Source organism: Mesoplodon bidens (genome assembly GCF_964165515.1).
Source record: "Mesoplodon bidens genome assembly, chromosome: 9".
In the NCBI taxonomy this organism is placed as follows: Eukaryota; Metazoa; Chordata; class Mammalia; order Artiodactyla; family Ziphiidae; genus Mesoplodon; species Mesoplodon bidens.
Window position 1 is genome coordinate 20,310,043 of NC_138166.1, and position 18,775 is coordinate 20,328,817.

The 18,775-nt window shown below is 57.1% G+C and overlaps 2 protein-coding genes across 8 annotated transcripts; both read right to left on the bottom strand.

Annotated features, from left to right (window-relative positions):
• Positions 1 to 48: 48 nt before the first annotated feature.
• On the bottom strand, positions 49 to 9,327 carry POLD2 (DNA polymerase delta 2, accessory subunit). 6 transcript variants are annotated; one of them, XM_081244261.1, is made up of 11 exons: positions 9,287 to 9,327; positions 7,730 to 8,003; positions 3,617 to 3,738; positions 3,289 to 3,412; positions 2,889 to 3,003; positions 2,546 to 2,744; positions 2,175 to 2,255; positions 1,866 to 2,023; positions 1,553 to 1,680; positions 968 to 1,069; positions 49 to 655 (listed from the first exon to the last, which is right to left on the bottom strand). In XM_081244261.1, the coding sequence occupies exons 2-11, from the start codon at positions 7,947 to 7,949 to the stop codon at positions 381 to 383; spliced, it is 1,524 nt and encodes a 507-aa protein (XP_081100387.1). In that variant the 5' UTR covers positions 7,950 to 8,003; positions 9,287 to 9,327; the 3' UTR covers positions 49 to 380. The 6 variants fall into 6 exon arrangements, with proteins under 6 accessions (XP_081100387.1, XP_081100386.1, XP_081100383.1 ...); XM_081244260.1 differs by having other exon boundaries at positions 7,730 to 8,182; positions 9,287 to 9,305; XM_081244257.1 differs by lacking the exon at positions 9,287 to 9,327 and adding an exon at positions 8,823 to 9,142.
• Positions 9,328 to 15,760: 6,433 nt separating this feature from the next.
• On the bottom strand, positions 15,761 to 18,476 carry MYL7 (myosin light chain 7). Of its 2 annotated transcripts, XM_081244620.1 has the most exons (6): positions 17,948 to 18,476; positions 17,685 to 17,760; positions 17,246 to 17,350; positions 16,749 to 16,827; positions 16,533 to 16,581; positions 15,761 to 16,051 (listed from the first exon to the last, which is right to left on the bottom strand). In XM_081244620.1, exons 1-6 carry the CDS (start codon positions 18,179 to 18,181, stop codon positions 15,950 to 15,952), a joined length of 645 nt encoding a protein of 214 aa, XP_081100746.1. In that variant the 5' UTR covers positions 18,182 to 18,476; the 3' UTR covers positions 15,761 to 15,949. The 2 variants fall into 2 exon arrangements, with proteins under 2 accessions (XP_081100746.1, XP_081100747.1); XM_081244621.1 differs by lacking the exon at positions 16,533 to 16,581 and having other exon boundaries at positions 15,932 to 16,051; positions 17,685 to 17,874.
• Positions 18,477 to 18,775: the final 299 nt, after the last annotated feature.

Here is an 18,775-nt window from a genome sequence, read left to right on the forward strand (position 1 = left end):
TGCCTTGGCCTGCTCAGCGGCCATCAGCAAAGGGAAAGACCCCCGGTGTGGACCCTGCCAGGAGGGGGCATGAAGTGACGGAGACCTGGGAGCCAGGGTCTGTGTCAGGTGTCTGCTCCACCGGCTGCTCTGCTGCAGGGCCGGGGTGGGACAGCTTGAGCGAGCCCGGGGGGGTGAGGGGTGGCAGACTTCTCCACCATCTGCTCCGGCCACACCAATAAACCAAGCTCACGGCAGATGTGTCACTGACCGCTTGCCATCCTGACCAGCTGGGAGAGGGGAGGAGGAGGGAGGCTCCCTGCACAGGAGTGCCCTGGCCGCCACCGGGTCTGCCCAGCTCAACACCAGTAAACACTCAGGCTTTATTTACAAAGGAAAAGCTACCATGGTGCTGACGCCACAGGGAAGGAATAGCCGGGGCCTCTCTGGACAAGGCCGCCTTTGTGAGTCAGGGGCCCAGATCCAGGCCTCCCAGGTCCTCCTCCTCTGCCCCGAAGCCTGAGAAGCTGATGGGCTGGCATACCAGGCTGCGCAGGTTCACAAGGCAGGCAGTCTGTGTGGTGCTGAAGTCCGGAACAGCCACCAGCAACACTGTCTGGTCCTCGGGGCCTGCACAGAAGCCACGTGGGAGTGCACCTTAGGTTCTGGGTGAGGCCTGTCTCAAAGGGAAGTCACCAGAAGTGAACAGGAGCCCCCCCCCCCATCAGCACCATGGGCGCGTGGACCACAGAAGCTCCTTGAGACCAGAAACGAAAAGGGCCAAGGACACCATAAAGGTCCAAGGCTAAAGCCACACTGACCAGAATGAGCTCTGGCAGGGACAGTTTCAGTCCCTGCAGAGCCTGGGCTGTCCACCCATGGGCGCCTGGACACTCCAACACAGGCTTTCCCTGTGAGCCTTGGCCCCAGCTGAGAGCGTGTCACTCGCGTCAGCCCAGGCCTGGGACCCCCAGAAGACAAAACTTACCTCGGATGATTTTGGAGCCAAAGCTGAGGGTGTTGCCACAAAAGTAGACGTGAGGGCATTCCAGAAAGATGAACGGGTCGGTGTTATAGAAAGGGTAACAACCTGGAGAAGGAGGACCTACAGCTGAGAGTGGGGCTTCGCAGCCGCAGCACGGGGACACCGACACATCTGGGGTAGGGCTGTCCTGTGTGGGACGCGGGGTGCCATCTCCCACACGTGACTCTGTAGCAGCCCTGCAGCTGTCACAACCCGTTGCCACGTGGCCCCAGAGGCAGGGCAGTATGCTCTGCTGCTGCCGCCTTCGCCCTCCTGGGTGGGCACCGGGCCAGGGTGCAGTGCTCTGACCGGCCCTAGCTCCCAATATGCTCCCATGGCCTTCAGCCCTAAGCGGGGCCTTGGCCACGAATAGACGTAAGATTCCAGAGTAGCTCCCAAAACAAACGTCAAGCTTTGGGGCCTTTCCTTAGACAGGTCATGGCTAGGCTGGTGGGTGCAAATCCAGGCTGGGAACCCTCCGAGCATGACAGGAGCCCCTTTGGCCTTCCCCGGCCCTTTGCTCCACGCCACGTGTCTGAGTCCCAGTACCTAGGGTGTCAGGGGCTGTAGGGCTGATGTGACGGGCTTGCAGGGTCCACTCCAGGATCTCCAAGTGGTCCTCCATGCTGCTGTACCGGAAGATGTCACTCACGTTCTGTCCCGACGTCCCCAGGAATCTGCAAGGCAGGGCTCGGCTGACCCCACTCGGAGGGACACCGTCTGCACTCCTCCCACGGCTGCCGGCCCAGAGCTCACCGGGCACCCGCACAGGGAGTCCCGAGCCCGACTCCAGGTGGGCCCAACCCTCCCCTCCTGGTGCCACCGAGGCAGAAGGCCAGGGGTCAGCCTGGAGTGTGGCTACCTGACTCCGTCGATGGTGGCCTGGTAGGGGTTGGTGACCAGCTGGAGCGTGGAGTAGGCAGTGGCCAGTGGGAACATGCAGGGGTGCAGGGGCTGCTGGGGGAGCGTGTAGTTTGTTGGGTCAAATTCGCCTGGCATCACGTCCACGGGCACGGAGGCCTGGAGGGCACAGGGGCAGGGGAGCTCGCAGGGCCCAGCTCCCTCCATACGCACCCCGCTGGAGCCCACCTTCCCCAGCCCACCTTCCAGTGCCCAACTGCAGTGCCAGAGACCCCGATCCCGAGCACTGGCCTGCCCCCAGCTCACTCACGCTCAGCTGCAGGAGGATCTCGTCCAGCATCTTGACAGCCTCCACGCTGGCTGCCTGGGTTTTCTTGGTTAAGTACTTGGCCTGGGAGTAGAAGCCCATACATAGGCTCTCAGGCCCCGAGGGAGGCTTAGATCAGAGTGATACCCAGAGCCCCCGCCAGGAGGGCTGAGAGCAGAGCAGAGCCCCACCCGCAGGGGGACAGTAAGAGCTCTGGGCCTCCGGCCCCCACCACCGCCCTCAGAAAGCAGGGCCTGAGGACAAGGCCGGGCCCCCAGGCACAGGAGATTCCCGGGTCACTAGACCTGCGAGACCCCGTGCCCGACGCTCCGTGGGGAAGAAGGGGCTTGAATGCAGGCAGGTGGGTGCCATACCTTATTGATGGAATCTCTGCTCTGGGTGTTGTGGCTCAGGAGGTTTCCGGCGAGGATGACCCGGGAGACGCGGGCAGCGCTGCACTGCTCTCCTTCATCCCCAAGTTGCCCCGTCACCACATCCACCAGCAGCTGGGTGCCCAGCAGGCTCTCGCCCCCGCCTCCACCCAGGCCCAGGCCGGACACCAGCAGCACAAACCTGCCGGAGAAGTCGGGGTCTTCGTGGGTGCTGGGAAGGCTGTGTGGAGCCCCTGGTGGGGCTCTGTCACCATCACAGGGGAGCAGGGGCCAGCGAATGTGACTCCCCCGGACCACTGACCGTGCCCGGGCCCCTTTTCCTCACCTGTCCGTGTCGAGGGGGCGTGTGGGCTTCTGGGGAGCAAGCCCTGCAAAGCAGTGGTCCTCCACCAGGAACTTCCCGTCGTCTCCTGCAGAGCCCAGCACGGCCAGGACTGTCCCTGGGGAGCAGCAGGGTCAGGCCCAGGAGGGGGGCCCGAGGGGCTACCACCCCCTTCCAGGCACCCAAGTGACAAAACCAGCAGCTCTCCTCTGCTGGTGAATTCTCACTGAGGACTCAGGACTGGGTATCTGCTTCCTGGAGTCAAGTGCCTTCGGGCGGAGGTGGGAAGAACTGACCCCTACCTGGGTCCCACCCACCGCCTGAACCCAAACCCATGGCTGCAAGAATAATGCAGCTGTTCGCCAGCACCCAGAGGTGCGGGCCACCCACTCCCCCTCCCCACCTGTGACCAGCTTTGCCACGTCGATGGTGCCCGCCAGTTTGATACGCTGCAATTCATCTTCCAAGATCAATTCATCGTCTGCGTGGATGTATTTGCTCCGAGGAGGCTGGGGGAGCAGGTTGTGCTGGAATCCAAAGATGGGAGTGGTCATGGGGCCAGAGCCCACTCTGGCTCCGGTGCCACATCAGTTGGTGCCACGTCAGTGAGATGGCCCTGCAGCCCCCTCCCCCATGGGCAGGGGCCCAGCCCTGATTCCCAGGATGCAAGGAAGGTGGCCCCATCAGTACCCCCGGGGAAGTATTCTGGGGGCAGCCCGTGTGGGCCTCACCTCTTCGCTGACCTCCCGCAGGATGGAGGGCTGGAGCAGCATGGCCTTGAAGAGGGTCCCTACCACACAGCACTTCTCCCCAGGCTGCAGCTCACCCAGCTTCTTAATTAGGACTCCATTGCCTGCGGCACAAGGGGTGTGAGCTCAGGGACGAGCCCCCTCCACCCCCTCACGGCCACGGAGCTCTGCGGCCCTGGGGCCCTGGCCTCCACGAGGAGGGAGAGAGCGTCAAATGCAAGGACCCCTTAGACCTAAAGGATCACTTGGCCCCAGGGGAACAGAGGGACTCTGAATGTGCCTGGGCTCTGGATGTCAAGTGTCCTCACAAGAGAGACAGACATGCAGAGGAGGCGACGTGAAGACGGGGCAGAGACAGGAGGGATGCAGCCGCGGGCCCGGCAGTGCCGGGGCAGCCACCAGAAGCTGGAAGGGGCAAGGAAGGACTGGAGGGAAGGCGGCACTGCTGACACCTGCATTTCGGAGCCCTGGCCTCCAGAACTGGGAGACAATAGACTTCTGTTGTTTGAAGGCACTCAGTTTGTGGCTTTGTTGTTACAATGGCCATGGGAAGCTAATGCAGCGTTTCTTCACTTATACCTAAATTATAACGCTGATCCTTAGAAAGAGGTATGCCAAGTCTCAACACAGCCCTGCCCTGACAATATGACAGTTTCTTTTGAGAGTTTGGATTCTTTCATCCGCCCCACAAATGCCTCGTCATCTGAAAACAGAGATACCCCAAATTCAAACTTCATATCCCCACCCGCCCCATTCTGCTCCCTGTGGAGTCATCAGAGGCCCTGGGATCCCAGAGAACAACACACAGGAAGCGTTAGGGACGGGCAGGAAGACAGGCATGGGAGAGGGGCGGTATGCAGCGGTCACTCGGGTGGGCAGGAGGGAGGAACCACATCTCAGAAGGCCTGAGGGTTTGTTAGTACAGACCCCAAGCCTGGAGAAAACGCTAACAGGAGGTGATGGGATAATGTAGACTCGGGACCAGCCCGTTCCTTAGCCCGGTGACTCCAGCACGTGTCCCTCCTGCCCCGGAATAACCAAGAACATCCCACAGATCCACGCCCCGGGGAGCGAAGGGGAGTACTTCAAAATAAGATAAGGAGGGTGCCGGCACTGGATAGAAATGCCAGACGCCAACAGAGACAACAGAGGCCAAAGCCACAATGTCCACCGAGCCCTCATTCAGCCACAGGTGGCCGTGCCAAGCCCTGCGCTTGGAATCCTTCCACCCCCAACAACACGCCATTGCAGATATTATTACCCCACCACCTGGCTGAGGAAACTGAGGCACAGAGAGATTAAGGAACATGCCCAAGGCTACCCAGCTGAGATCCAGTGTGCATGTCTGAACACCAGGTAGAACCACACAGCCCTGTGCTGAGGGCGGGACGTCTGTCCATCCGGCGGAGTGTGGGCGCCAGGCCAGGCGCCAGCACTGAGAGTGAACCTGAAGGCCCATCCTTGACCTCACTGAGCTTCCGGCGCAGACGGAGGGGCAAGAGCAGGAAAGGCGGGATCTGCCGCTGGGACAAGTGCTGCGAACAGACAGGAGTGAAGGCAGTAGATGCGGAGAAGGCCCTGCTGGCCCAGGCGGCCTCTCGAAGCACAGGATGTTTCGGTTGAGGTTGTGATGGAAGCCCGGGGACAGAGCGTGCCAGGCGCAGGGAGAGCCAAAGGTAAGAAAGGGCTTGAGGTGTTCAGGAAACTTGTGAGTGGAGAGAGGTGAATTCTGAGATGGACTGAGCTCTGGGGAGGAAGCCTGGCCATGCAGAGAAGCCACGTGGTGAGTGAACGATGCTGCCTACTGTCAATCACCCAGCCAAGGCCCCATTCATCGTGGGCCCCACTCTGTGAACAGAATAAAATGGCTGCTTTCTGTCACTGGGCAGCTTTGTTAGAAGAGAAACCTGGCGGGGATGTGTATATACGTGTAACTGATTCACTTTGCTGTACAGTAGAAACTAACACAACATTGTAAAGCAACTGTACTCCAATAAAAATTAATTAAAAAAAGGAGAAGAGAAACCTGGTACCACAGCAGATGCTGCTGTAAAGAATCTAAAAGATGACATTGACCTTAGGCTCGGGGAGGGTGTCCTCGAGGACTTCAAGGAAAGTGAGGGAAAGGCATTGGGAGCCAGAGGAAGGAGACCCTTGTTATGTGACAGAGAAAAGGTGAATAACAGTTTTGCCTGCAGTAAAGAAAACAGAAAACATCTGTAATATGACGATGCAGCTAGGAGATCTGGTCAAGTGTTCTCCTGGCTGCCTATAATAAAACCAGAGTCAATCCAGCTGACCTGGTGGGATGGGACAGGCCTGGGAGCCAGTGCTTCCCAAAGCTTTCCCGGGGGTTCCAATGTGCAACCTGGGCTGAAACCCAGCAAGCCTGGTGCTGGGTGGCGGGGGGTGGGGTGGGGGTGGGGGGGCAATAAAAATGAATAAGACACGGTCTCACCCACAAAATTTCAGTTTAACATATATACGGAATTTAAAAAAAAATGTCATGAAGAACCTAGGGGCAAAACGAGAATAAAGACACAGACCTACTTGAGAATGGACTTGAGGATATGGGGAGGGGGAAGGGTAAGCTGTGACAAAGCGAAAGAGAGGCATGGACATATATACACTACCAAACGTAAGGTAGATAGATAGTGGGAAGCAGCCGCAGAGCACAGGGAGATCAGCTCGGTGCTTTGTGACCGCCTGGAGGGGTGGGATGGGGAGGGTGGGAGGGAGGGAGATGCATGAGGGAAGGGATGTGGGAACAGATGTATATGTATGACTGATTCACTTTGTTATAAAGCAGAAACTAATTAAAAAAAAAAAAAGAAATCTAGAAACAATAAATGCTGGAGAGGGTGTGGAGAAAAGGGAACACTCTTGCACTGCTGGTGGGAATGTGAATTGGTACAGCCACTATGGAGAACGGTATGGAGGTTCCTTAAAAAACTACAAATAGAACTACCATATGACCCAGCAATCCCACTACTGGGCATATACCCTGAGAAAACCATAATTCAAAAAGAGACATGTACCAAAATGTTCATTGCAGCTCTATTCACAATAGCCCGGAGCTGGAAACAACCTAAGTGTCCATCATCGGATGAATGGATAAAGAAGATGTGGCACATATATACAATGGAATATTACTCAGCCATAAAAAGAAACGAAACTGAGCTATTTGTAATGAGGTGGATAGACCTAGAGTCTGTCATACAGAGTGAAGTTAGTCAGAAAGAGAAAGACAAATACCGTATGCTAACACATATATACGGAATTTAAAAAAAAAATGTCATGAAGAACCTAGGGGCAAAACGGGAATGAAGACGCAGACCTACTTGAGAATGGACTTGAGGATATGGGGAGGGGGAAGGGTGGGCTGTGACAAGGCGAAAGAGAGGCATGGACGTGTATACACTACCAAACGTAAGGTAGATAGATAGTGGGAAGCAGCCGCAGAGCACAGGGAGATCAGCTCGGTGCTTTGTGACCGCCTGGAGGGGTGGGATGGGGAGGGTGGGAGGGAGGGAGATGCATGAGGGAAGGGATGTGGGAACAGATGTATATGTATGACTGATTCACTTTGTTATAAAGCAGAAACTAATTAAAAAAATAAATAAATAAACTTAAAAAAAAATGGAAAAAAAAAAATTTCAGTTTAAAGACATAACAGATGAATTGAAAACTACATGGAAAGCTACCCTTTTTTTTTTTTGTAATTTTTTTTTTTTTTTTTTTGGCTGCACCATGAGGCATGTGGGATCGCAGTTCCCCAACCAGGGATCGAACCCATGCCCCCTGCATTGGAAGCAAGGAGTCTGAACCACTGGACCAAAAGGGAAGTCCCAGAAAGCCACTCTTATAAACAGTAACAATGGGGTGATGGGGCATCACCCAAAAGTTGGGGTGGTGGGGGTCCTGCTTCATCAAGAATAACTTAAAGCAGGAAAGATCACCAAGGAAGAAATGGGGGGAAAAAAGAAAAAGGCCTGCACTGCCCAGGCCACTTGATTAGGAAAGACAGACGCCCCCAAGGGTCTGGAGATCCGTGCCCAACAAACCCAGAAGCACTTCCCCGAATTCATTACTTACCCCAGCGCTGCTGGGCCCGGTTCACCAGGAAGGGCCTCATCTGGATGAGGCGGGTGGCATAAATGTGGGCATACTGCCGGCTAAAGTTGCGCTCCCCCAGCCGGAAGGGCTGCGAGGAGTTGGTGTAAGTCACCACGGGCAGCCGGGCAAAGGTAGCGTTGCTGGCTGATGGTGGGGACAGCAGAGTGTGGGCCCTCTGGGCAGCCTGCTCAGAAAACATATCCGTGCTTGATGTGTCCAGACGGCTGTGGCCGGGACAGGGAGGAGGTGGTCCCTGAAAGGACACAAACGCAGTCCTGCAATCCCTGCAACCTCCACAGCAGCCGCGTCCCTAGTGTGGCTCCACCGCACCCACAGGGCACTGAGGGTGGGGGAGACTTGTAGTGCACACCAGACTTCGGCCAGAACAGCACCTGGAACTCGACTATGTTGGATACCAGTGTCCCCTGTAACCTGCAAAAAGGGAGATGAGGAAAGCTAGGAAATGCTTCTCCCACCTGGAGCTCTCCAAACCCATCTCAAGTGTCCACTGCCTGCTCCACACCTCCACCTGGACAATGATCAAGGTCTCAAATTCCATGCCCCAAATGGAATTCCTCATCTGCCTCCATCCAGCTCCCTGGCACCTGCCCCATCTCAAGGCATGAGGCCAGCCTTATTATTACACAAGCCTACCATAAAATAATTAGGCTATGATTAAAAATATAAATAAAACAAAACATAAATCAGTCACTTCTCTGCTCGAAACCCTCCAAAGGTTCCCCATTTCACGGAAGAAAACCCCAAGTCCCTACAGTGGCCTATGAGATCTGACCCACTGGTCCTGCCCTCCTGTCCCCCCACCAGGAGACCTACTCTTCTCCCTCAGGTCCCTCAGGTCTGCTCAAACCTCACCTTCTCCACCTGCAACCCTCCCCTGGCACTTCTGCTCCTCCAATGTTTATTGTTTTCCATGGCATTTACCTTCCAACAAACAATACATTTTAAGTTTATTGTCTGCCTCCTCTGACTAGAATAAAAGCTCCAGGAAAGCAGAGGTATCAGCACCTGAGCCCACTTTCCAGAAGCAGCCCGGAGCCCCACTGAGACGTACTGTAGGCGTCAAATCCACAGCAGGTTCCAAGATCAGTGCGTGGAGCAGCTCAGTCATTTCTTTACATGCGTACAGGGATGATAATAGTTTGCATGGAATGGGTTAAAAAAGACGTGGCACTAAAACCGATTTCTTCCTCCCGCCTTTTTAGCACAACTATTAGGTGGCTTGAATTCTGTCCCTATAGAACAGCTCTGGGCTGGGACGGTATCTGAATCAACTTTCTGCCCCCAAAGTGCAGAGCGGGGGCAGCGCTCTGGCCGCAGTCTCGAAGGAGCCTCGCGGCCTGAATCCCCAGGCCACGTCCCCGGCCCCCACCCTGGGGCCGTCTTGCGGGATACAGCAGAGAGCCTGCTCAGCCCTCCCTCGCGAGATACCTGTTAACCCGCCCCCACGCGAGGACACCAAAAGAGCCAGCACCCCCCAAGCATGCACGCGGCCCGGGAAAGCGAGACCCCACTCACCTCGCCGCACGCCGCGGCCCCGCCCACAGCCGCGCGCCATCTCCCGCCAATCCGCGCGCCTTGCCCCGCCCACAGAGGCATCCCGCCAATCACCGCGTGTTCCACCATGCTCATCATCGCGAGGACCGCCCGCCGCCGCGCCCCGCCTCCCGCCACTCCGCGAGCCTCGCCCCGCCCATGCTGCATCCCGCCAATGATAGCGCGCTCCACCATGCTAATCACCCCCCCAGGGCTCGCCCACAGCCGCGCCCCGCCCCGTCCATTGACGCGCGCCCCGCCCCTGAGCTCTGCGCGTGCGCGGGGTCACGCCCCCGATTCCAAGGGAAACGCGGGGCGGGGTTGCAGCTTAGGGACCAGTGTGCACGCGTGTGCGCCGTGACGCCCCGACCCGGCCCTTACCGGAGGCCTGACCCTGAGGTCGCTGCGCCTTCCCGAGAGTTGGCGCCCCTTGCGCCACTCCAGGACCCCGCTGGGTGCCCGCCTCTGCGGTGGACGGTGGGAGGGCTGAGGACGATGTTGCACCGCCTAAGGGGAGCGATTACTCTGCCGCAGGTCCGAGGACAGGGCCGGGCACTGGGATCCAGGACAGCGGGGGAGGGCTTAGAGTTAGGGTCAGGGAAGCAGACTGGCTGTCTGAGGCCCTCCGCACGGGGCCAACAGCCCTGTCAGCCTCCACCCAAAACTCCCTGGTCTCTGTTGCCCTCACTGCCTCTATGTCATCCACACTCCTCCCTACCCAGCAAGGATTTCTCATGCCGTCCCGCACTTCGTGCGGGCTCTTTTCCACATCTCCACCAATCCACATCGCTTGGAATTCCTAAGCGAGCCCGAGTGGCTCTTCCCCATGACGCTTCCTCTCCACTCCCACCAGCGCCGGGATTCAGTCTCTTTAGCACATGCTGTTCTGCTGGTTCACTCTGCATCTGTTTCCCAAGTCCCAGTCTTGTCTCCGCAACAAAGTAGATAATAGTTATGGATAATACATAAAAGCCCTTGCTATGGACCTGACACTGTTCTAAATTCTTGACACATACAAATTCAGCTAATCCTCCAATAACCCTTTGAAGATGAGGAAACTGAGGCACTGAGAGGTCACACGGCTAGTGAGTAACGACTAGGATTCACTCTGAGGCAGCGTGACTCAGCCCTGACATTGTACGTGTGCTGGCCCTCTGCGTATGCAGGTCAGCTGAACTGCCCATCTAATTACCCATTACTTCACTTTTGTCCCTGCCGTTCAGACATTTGTCAAACATCCAATTAGACTGGATAAGTCTGCCCTCAGAGGATGTGCGGGAAGCTAGTCTAGTTCACTTACCACAGTGCCTGACACATGGAGACTCCCAGTTCAGCCTGTATTTGTTGAATGAATAGATGAGCACTTTTCGGGGGTGGGGGTGGGGCGGGGCATGTAATGTGCTAAACGTCTCAGGAGCATTATCTTACTGAGTCTTACCATAGCCCTGTGAGGCAGGTACTATGACCTCCGTTTTACAGAAAGAGTCATAGTTGCACAGGGTCACACAGCCAGGGAGCCGGGGTCTGGAATTGGAACACCCCCGCCTGATACTCCTGCTCAGACATGAAGCTGGGCAGCCTTTCCACTGAGGTCGGCTACTGGCAGGCCTGTGTCAGGCACGCAGTTGGGGCAGGTGAGGGGGTGTGGGACAGACCCGGAGGCAACAGTCATCGTAGGAATGATGGTGGCTGGGAAAGGGGGGGCTGTGGACAAGTGGGTGTGCTCCCATGGGCGGAACATCCTTCCCTAACTCTCTTCCCCTGGCTGTCTGCAAGGACGGAAAGGCTTAAGTGTTGACTTTCCCAGCCTCCCTGGCAGCCAAGGGTGATGATGAGATCAGATCTGGCAGAGACATAGGGGAAGTCTGGCAGGGATGGGGGCAGGGGGGGGAAGGTTGGGTTTCTGAGAAATCTGGTTTTGTGATAAGAAGGAGGGGCACAGCCTACTGCCTTTCCCCGTTCTTTCTGTAGTGAATACAGTGCCTGGTAGTGTCCGGCAAAGATGCCAACCCGGATACCACTTAGCTACTGAACCAGGACCAGCAATTGCTAACTTCTTATTTTATTTTAGAAAAGGAACCCCTAATTTGTTTTCCCCACTTTGGATTTTCTGAACGTGAAACGAAACATGTTTTTTTGTTTATTTGTTCTTTGGCAGCACTGTGTGGCATGCGGGATCCTAGTTCCTCAACAAGGGATCAAACCCACACCCCCTGCATTAGAAGCACAAAGTCCTGACCACTGGACCACCAGGGAAGTCACCCAAACATGTTCTTTTTTTTTCTTTTTTTTTAAAAATAAATTTATTTATTTTTGGCTGTGTTGGGTCTTCGTTTCTGTGCGAGGGCTTTCTCTAGTTGTGGCTAGTGGGGGCCACTCTTCATCGCAGTGCACGGGCCTCTCACTATCGCGGCCTCTCTTGTTGCGGAGCACAGGCTCCAGAAGCGCAGGTTCATAGTTGTGGCTCAGGGCCCCAGTTGCTCCACGGCATGTGGGATCTTCCCAGACCAGGGCTCGAACCCGTGTCCCCTGAATTAGCAGGTGGACTCTTAACCACTGCGCCACCAGGGAAGCCCAATCACATAGAATTTTATTTCTCTTCTTGTGGACAGGAGGTCTAGGTGTCGTGTGGTGCCCCCAAGTGTCAGGGACCCAGCTGGGTCCAGCTCACGCCCCCCCAACAGCCCTGGGGGTCGTATGCCAGGAAAGGAGGTAAAGAAGGGCACACATCTGTCTCTTAAGGGCAAAACTGATACCCACTGGGTCACACCTACCGGCAAGGAGGCTGAGAAGTGTAGACTTTACTCTGGGGCTAGAGACTGGCAATGAGGAGTCTGCCACGTGTGGCCCTGGAAGGTACCTCCACTGTGCCTGGTACAGGCGTGCTCAACAAGCATCAGGTGCTGTTCACATCCAGACCTGCCTCTCCTTCACAGATGAGGAAACCGAGTCCCAGAGAGGGAGCAGGGGTCGTTCAAGGTCACTCACCTACACGGTGAGTGTGGCCCCGACTCCCAGGCCTGCTCCTTTGCTGCGGAGAAGGCCTCCCCCAGCACGGTGCCTCCCTCTGCATCTCCACATTCCTGGCCTTTCAGACCAGAAGAGTCTAGACGGCTCACTGCAAAGAAGAGGCAAGTGTATGTAGATCTATTATTTACTAGTCTCTCCAGCGTAACTGCATCCTTGCTGCAGTGAAATCAGAGCAAAGCACCAACACTGAGATCTCTCGGATCCACTCAAGTCACCCAAACTGGGGGACTGGACCTCTCAGCCTGCTGGGAGAGGGCCTGGGCCAGAGGGTGGGTGAGGTGGGCTATGGGGACAGTGACAGCCATCAGACCCTGTCAGCTAATTCTCCGGACAGGCCACATCTTCTGGAGAAGCAGACTTATCACAGGTTTCTCATGCCAGGGCAGAACTGATAAAAGAGGCTGTCTCTAACTTTATCAGTGGTGTCAAAATGGCTGAAGAAAGAATGTGAGCCCTGCGTCTGAGATGGGGTGGAGGCTGGGCAGGGACTGGGGCCCGGGCTGGGGGCTGCACAGTCTCAGGATAAAATTAGAAAACACAGTGAACTGGGGCCTGGATCCACCCTGGCCAGCCCGGTGAGGCCACTCGGTCCCCACCCTCCCATCCCCCACTGCCCACCCCCTCCAGCGAGGCTGAGGCTCCGGTGGGATGGAGCTTCAGGCGAAGCTGGGGTGATAATTCAAAAAACATCTCCTGCCAACCCAGAAAACCTCTCCACCAAAGTCACAAGAAGACAGACGCGTTACTGAATAAGCACGAAGCCAGGACTCTGTGCTCATCACAGAGATGGCAGAGCAGGAAGTAGTCTCGCCCCTTTCATGCCAGTTCAGCCCATCTGTCCTCGTCCTCAAGAGAAACAGAAACCAGTCCTGAGAGGCCTGGCAGCACTGTCTGTCACACAGCTCACCGGCCGCCCACCCCGCCCTGCCCCACTGGGACTGAGGGGGCCACCTGCGTTTGCTAACTGCCTTTATCTGGAGGAAAAGCAAACTTCTCATTTCTTTGCAACTGGAAGCAGGCTTGCAAGCCAGGCCATGGAAATCAGGCTCCTACCGCACAGGGCATCTGGGCGAGGGGGGTGCAACCTCTCTCCAGAGAGATGCCCCCAGGTTCTTGGGAGACGGTCCAGCGTTGTCAAACTGGCAAGAGGCTGATTTAGCTTTTAAACAGATTTACACACACACAGAAGAAAAAGAAGGGAAAGAACTTACAAGTTTTCTAAAGGAAATGCTCTAAGGAAGGGGAGGAGAGTGTTTACTTTCTTTGCATCAGCGAGTATTAACTTTTTCTCATTTTAAATTTGCATTTGCCTTTACAGCCATCTCTGCTTGCACCACTCAAAGCCCAAGGGACTCAGCAGCACAGCGGGCCGGCCCTGGCTCAAGGCCCTCCTGCGTGTCTTACTGAGGACTCTAGCCTGAGAGACAGCTGCTCCGCGAGCTCCGAGGAACTGCTCTGAAGAGGAAGGGGAGAAGCCAGTTTATATACGATTTTTTTGGCTAGGAAATACAGGTAGTCAAGCATACATCTTGGTAAATGATTATTCCTAGTCACAAAGAACAGACATCTCAAGTTAATGATTCTAGTGCCTTTCAATGTATGGGAAGATGCAGGAATCTGGGGTTATTGGAATCCTTCCTGAGAAATGCATCTAACTATCTAGGGGCCGGTTATCCAAAGCACAGAATGCTTCCTCCTGTCTTCTATCCGGATGGTGGGCGACTGCAGTGGGCTGTGACTTGTAGAATTTGGTGGCGAACGACGCTTTTTGTTCTTTGTTCCCACACACATGATCTTTTTGGTCTGTTTCAGAGTCTTTCACAACTTTTCCTTGAAGAGGCTTGAATTATAAAATCATCCCTTACCTTTTTTTTAATTAATTAATTTTTGAACTTTATTTTTTTAATATTTGGAGCTTTCTTTCAGTCATTTTTCTACAGTTATCATGATTTATTTTATTTATTTATTTTGGACTGCATTGGGTCTTTGTTGCTGCGCCAGGCTTTCTTGAGTTGCGGCGAGCAGGGGCTACTCTTCCTTGTGGTGTGCAGGCTTCTCATTGTGGTGGCCTCTCTTGTTGTGGAACATGGGCTCTAGGCGTGCAGGCTTCGTGGCATGTGGGATCTTCCTGGACCAGGGCTCGAACCCGTGTCCCCTGCATTGGCAGGTGGATTCCTAACCACCGTGCCTCCAGGGAAGCCCCATCCTTTACTTCTTGAAATCAGTTTGTTGAACAGCAGAACTCATGAGCTAGAATCATAACACCTGCTTGATGCTTGACCTTTGTTTTTGCTGTGTGTGTGTGTGTGTGTGTGTGCTGTGAGGCTTGCAGAATCTGTTTCCTGACCAGGATTGAACCCAGGCCCCAGCAGTGAAAGCACCAAGTCCTAAACACTGGACTGCCAGGGAATTCCCAACACCTGCTTGATCTTGTTCACCCATCTTCCCGGCAAGCATGCTGCGGGGGGTAGGGGGCAGAGTCGGGGAGGCTGCCTGCTCTCTGGATGAAGACTCAGGCAGTGCCATGATGTTTGTGATCACGAATAAGTAATAGAAAGCGCCATGATAACTTTAAATCTCAATTCTCAATGTAGTAATTAAAATTGCCAAGTCCCAGGTAAACATCCAAACTGAACACCTCTCGGGTGAAATGCCTTTCCTCTTGCTTGCCTTCTGGAGGGAATGTGGTCAGTTCCTCCTTTCTCCCTCACCTCCTCCCACCTCCCCAGCTGGGGGATTGCAGCAGGGCCTGGAGGGAGGGGAGGAGGGGAGGCAGAGAGCTCTCACTCAGCGTTCCTGGTTCCTGTCCAGAGAAGGATTTCCTGTGTTCTGGGTCTTGCCCAAGTTCAAGCTGTCTCTCTCCCCACTGCCTCTTCCCTGCCCCTCCCTGCCGTGGGTGCTCTGGAGGTTGCCCTGCTCCCCCCCTCCCATTCCCAGGATGAGGCTGGGTGCCCCCCAGCTCCTGGTTTCTGTATGTGAGGTGGGGAATGGGACACTAACAATGCCCTCCAGAGACACCCTCTCCCTCTCTCTGGCAGCCTGATCCTTTCACCCCCGAGGCATGAGGCCAATTCCGGAGTATTTCCTTTGGAAGTCTGCGTGTACTCCAGCCCCTCCTTTGGTGACAAGGCACCTCACCTGTTGTGTTTTCAAATGGGTCCCTCAGTGCCTTTCACACAGGGCCCAGCACACCACACGCGCGTGCAGAGAGGCCCACCTGAGCCCGTGTGCAGAGATGGGGTCCCAGGAGGGCAGAGTCCCTGGGCCATTGGCAGATGCTTGCTGAGCAAAGGCCCATCGCGTGGCTCGATCCGGGCCTGGTGGAGACGGGCATAAAGCTCTGGGTTTCCTCTCCTAGAGGAGTGGACCTGGGCACCCTCGCAGACCTCGGCGTCCTCATCTGTAAGCCAGGCACATCACGGTTCATATGTCACAGGACGGTGTGGGGTGAACGGAGGGGCCCGGTGAGGGCCGGGCTGGTTCTTACAGTGGTCCCTGTGGCGCCCCACCCCATCTGTCACACACAGGCCACCACTGCAGGTCTAATTCGGAAATAGCGTTTATTGAGGTGTCCCCACAGGCCGGCCCTGAGTCCCAGCCGCTAGCGCCTCGGGCTCACTCCTCCTTCTCGTCCCCATGGGTGATGATGTAGCACAGGGACTTGTAGTCGATGTTCCCAGCCAGGTCCATAGGCGTCAGGGCGAACATCTGCTCCACCTGGGGAGGCACTGGTCAGACGCCGCCCAGCCCGGGCATCCTGGGGGCCGGTGCCTGTGACCCAGGGGAGGCCTGCGACCCTTCGCCCCGCCCCTGGGGCTGTACGCTGCCCCTTAGCGTTTTCAGCCAGAGGCTGGGGCAGGAGCAAAGGGTGCCGTGGGTCACAGGGCCCACCCTGGCCACAGGGCCCGCCCCCCCTCCCCCTCCCCCTCCCCAGTGTAGGAAACCTCTTCCAGATCCTGAGGTGCACCGCACTCTCACGCCTGGGCCTCTGCACACACAGCTGGCCCAGCCTGCACCCTCCTCCCTTTCTGATTCCATGTCCTTCACCCTCCAGATCCCAAGAGAGATGGCACCTCCTCCGGAAAGCTGGGCTCTAAGCCCACGAGGGCAGCGGGTCACCGAGACCTCCCCAGGGCCCTGTGGGGTGGGGGCCCTGCGAAGGGGCCCGGAGGGGTGTTGAAGGAGCCGGAATCTTCACCTCGGCCAGAGAGAACTTGTCTGCCTGGGTCAGGAGAAGCTGCTTGAACCTGGAGGAGGGGGGGAGCAGTGGGGAGGGCCTGGCAGGGTCGGCCGATCCGGGAGGGGAAAATGGAGGCTCCCCTGGCTCAAGTGGCCACCCTCACAAGGGGACACCCCCCTCCCTGCTTCCGTCCAGCATGGTGCCCCCGGCACTCGCCCTGCTGCTCGCACTTACTCGTCCCTGTTTACCACGCCCTTGCCACTGGGATCAAACAGGCGGAAGGCGCTCAGGATGGCTTCCTCGGGGTCTGTCCCTGGGAGGCCAAGGGGGCCAGGTAAGCAGCCTCACTGCCGTCCTCCCAGTCCCACCCAGGAGGAACCCAGGGTGCAGGGGGAGTCCTCCAGTCCCAGAGAAGCGAGAGGGTGTTCCGACAGAAAGTGCCCTTCGGGGCTCAGAGGCGCCGGGATCAGCTGTCCTTCTGAGATGGGTGAGCCTGGCAGGGAGACCAGGACTGGGGATTTGGGACTGGAAGCTGAGGGCATATTTCCCAACCCCGAGACGTGGGGTGATCAGTGCTCATGGGTCTGGAATGCAGAGGTGGGCCCTACAACCTCTGGGTGGGCAAGGGCCAGGTACGGTATGGAAGGGGTCTGGGTGGGATTCAGGCCGGGTCCAGGTGGGGTTCAAGCTCGCTGCCTGGCCAGGGGGATCCAGAGCTGCCCCAGGCTCACCGTTGAGCTTCTCTCCAAATAGTGTGAGGAAGACGGTGAAGTTGATGGGCCCCTTCCCCTCCTGCAGCATGGCATCCAGCTCCTCTTCTGGAACATTCACCTTCCCTGGGGGGGCGGGACGTGAAATGGACACAGGGACCTTGAGTGTCCCTGAGTAGGGCCTGGGCTGCCCCTCCCTCCTTCCCAGGGTAGAGAGTGAGAGGCAGCTCTGGGTGGGGAGGTGAAGTGGAAGGAAAGTGTGATGGGGGAGGGGGTGTGATGGGGGAGGGGTGTGAGAGGAGGGCGGAGGGGGAGCCGGGAGAAGAACACAGGCCCTGCGCTGCCTGTTGAGAGCCTGCCCATCCCCTCTCAGCGGGCTCCCCCTAGCCCAGCAGCTCTGAGCCGGGACCCTGGTGCGAGCAAGGCAGGGCAGGGCCGGGTGGGAGGTGGGCGCCCTCACCCAGCTGGCAGTAGGTCTCTCGAAGGTCTGACTTGCAGATGATGCCGTCACGATTCTGGTCGATGCAGCTGAAGGCCTGTGAGGTGCGGGCCACAGTCTCCAGATGGGAGCAGTCCCCACCCGGGGGAGGCGGGAGGTGGGGGCATCCTGGGTGGTGGGAGGAGCAAGGACAGGGGCCAGGACCACTGACCTACAGAGAAGAGGGGTGTACTGGGGGCAGGGTGTCCGGATGGGTCCCAGGCTGTTGGAGGTAGGGCACTCACTTCCTTGAACTCCTGGATCTGGGCTTGCTCAAACATGGAAAAGACGTTGGAAGAGCCTCGCTGGGCCTGCTTGGTGGCCGCAGCCTTGCCCCGGGTCCCCGCCTTCCTGCTGGCCTGCAACACAGTGCGGAGGGGTCCTCTCCCCAGCTCCCCAAGGACTCCCTGCCACAGACCTCCCCAGAGCATTCCCAGGAGAGCCCGGGTCAGGGTCCTCTTCCTGTCCCTGGAGACCATCTCTCCGGGCCCAACACAGGCACAGAAGTCACTGGCTCCGCTCCCCCAGCCCAAAGGACAGCACCTGGGGGGCCGCTGGCCTTGAGTCCCCCCGACCTGGCACTCACCATCGTCTCTCTCTGCAGCAGCCTCGTTGCTGCGAGGGGCCCACAGCCCCCTTTATGTCTCAGCCTTATCACCTGGGGCGCACCAAATAAGGACAGGAAGAGAGGATAGGCCCAAACTTGGCAGCCTCTGCCTGGGCTGGGGGAGGACAGGGCCCCCGAGCAGATTCCAGCCACGTTCCTGGCGACCTTCAGGCCCCCCCCCTCCCCGCCGCCCTGTGACATCCGGGTGTCTACCGACCCTGACAGCACCGAGTGAAACACCTCCTGAGAGGAGAGTCGCAAATCTCACCACTCTCATGCTGAACGAGGGGCCCCTGTAACTCCACCTGACTGTCCTTCCTGCAGTTCCAGCCCAGAACCCGCTCAGGCCAAGAGGACAGCAGTGGTGTGGGGGGCTGGCCTGGGGCCCCCACTGGGCTTGGGAGGGCAGTTGGTGGTTCTGAGGATGGTGTCTGGCCTGAGACCCCTGGGGATTCCCAGAGGTTTG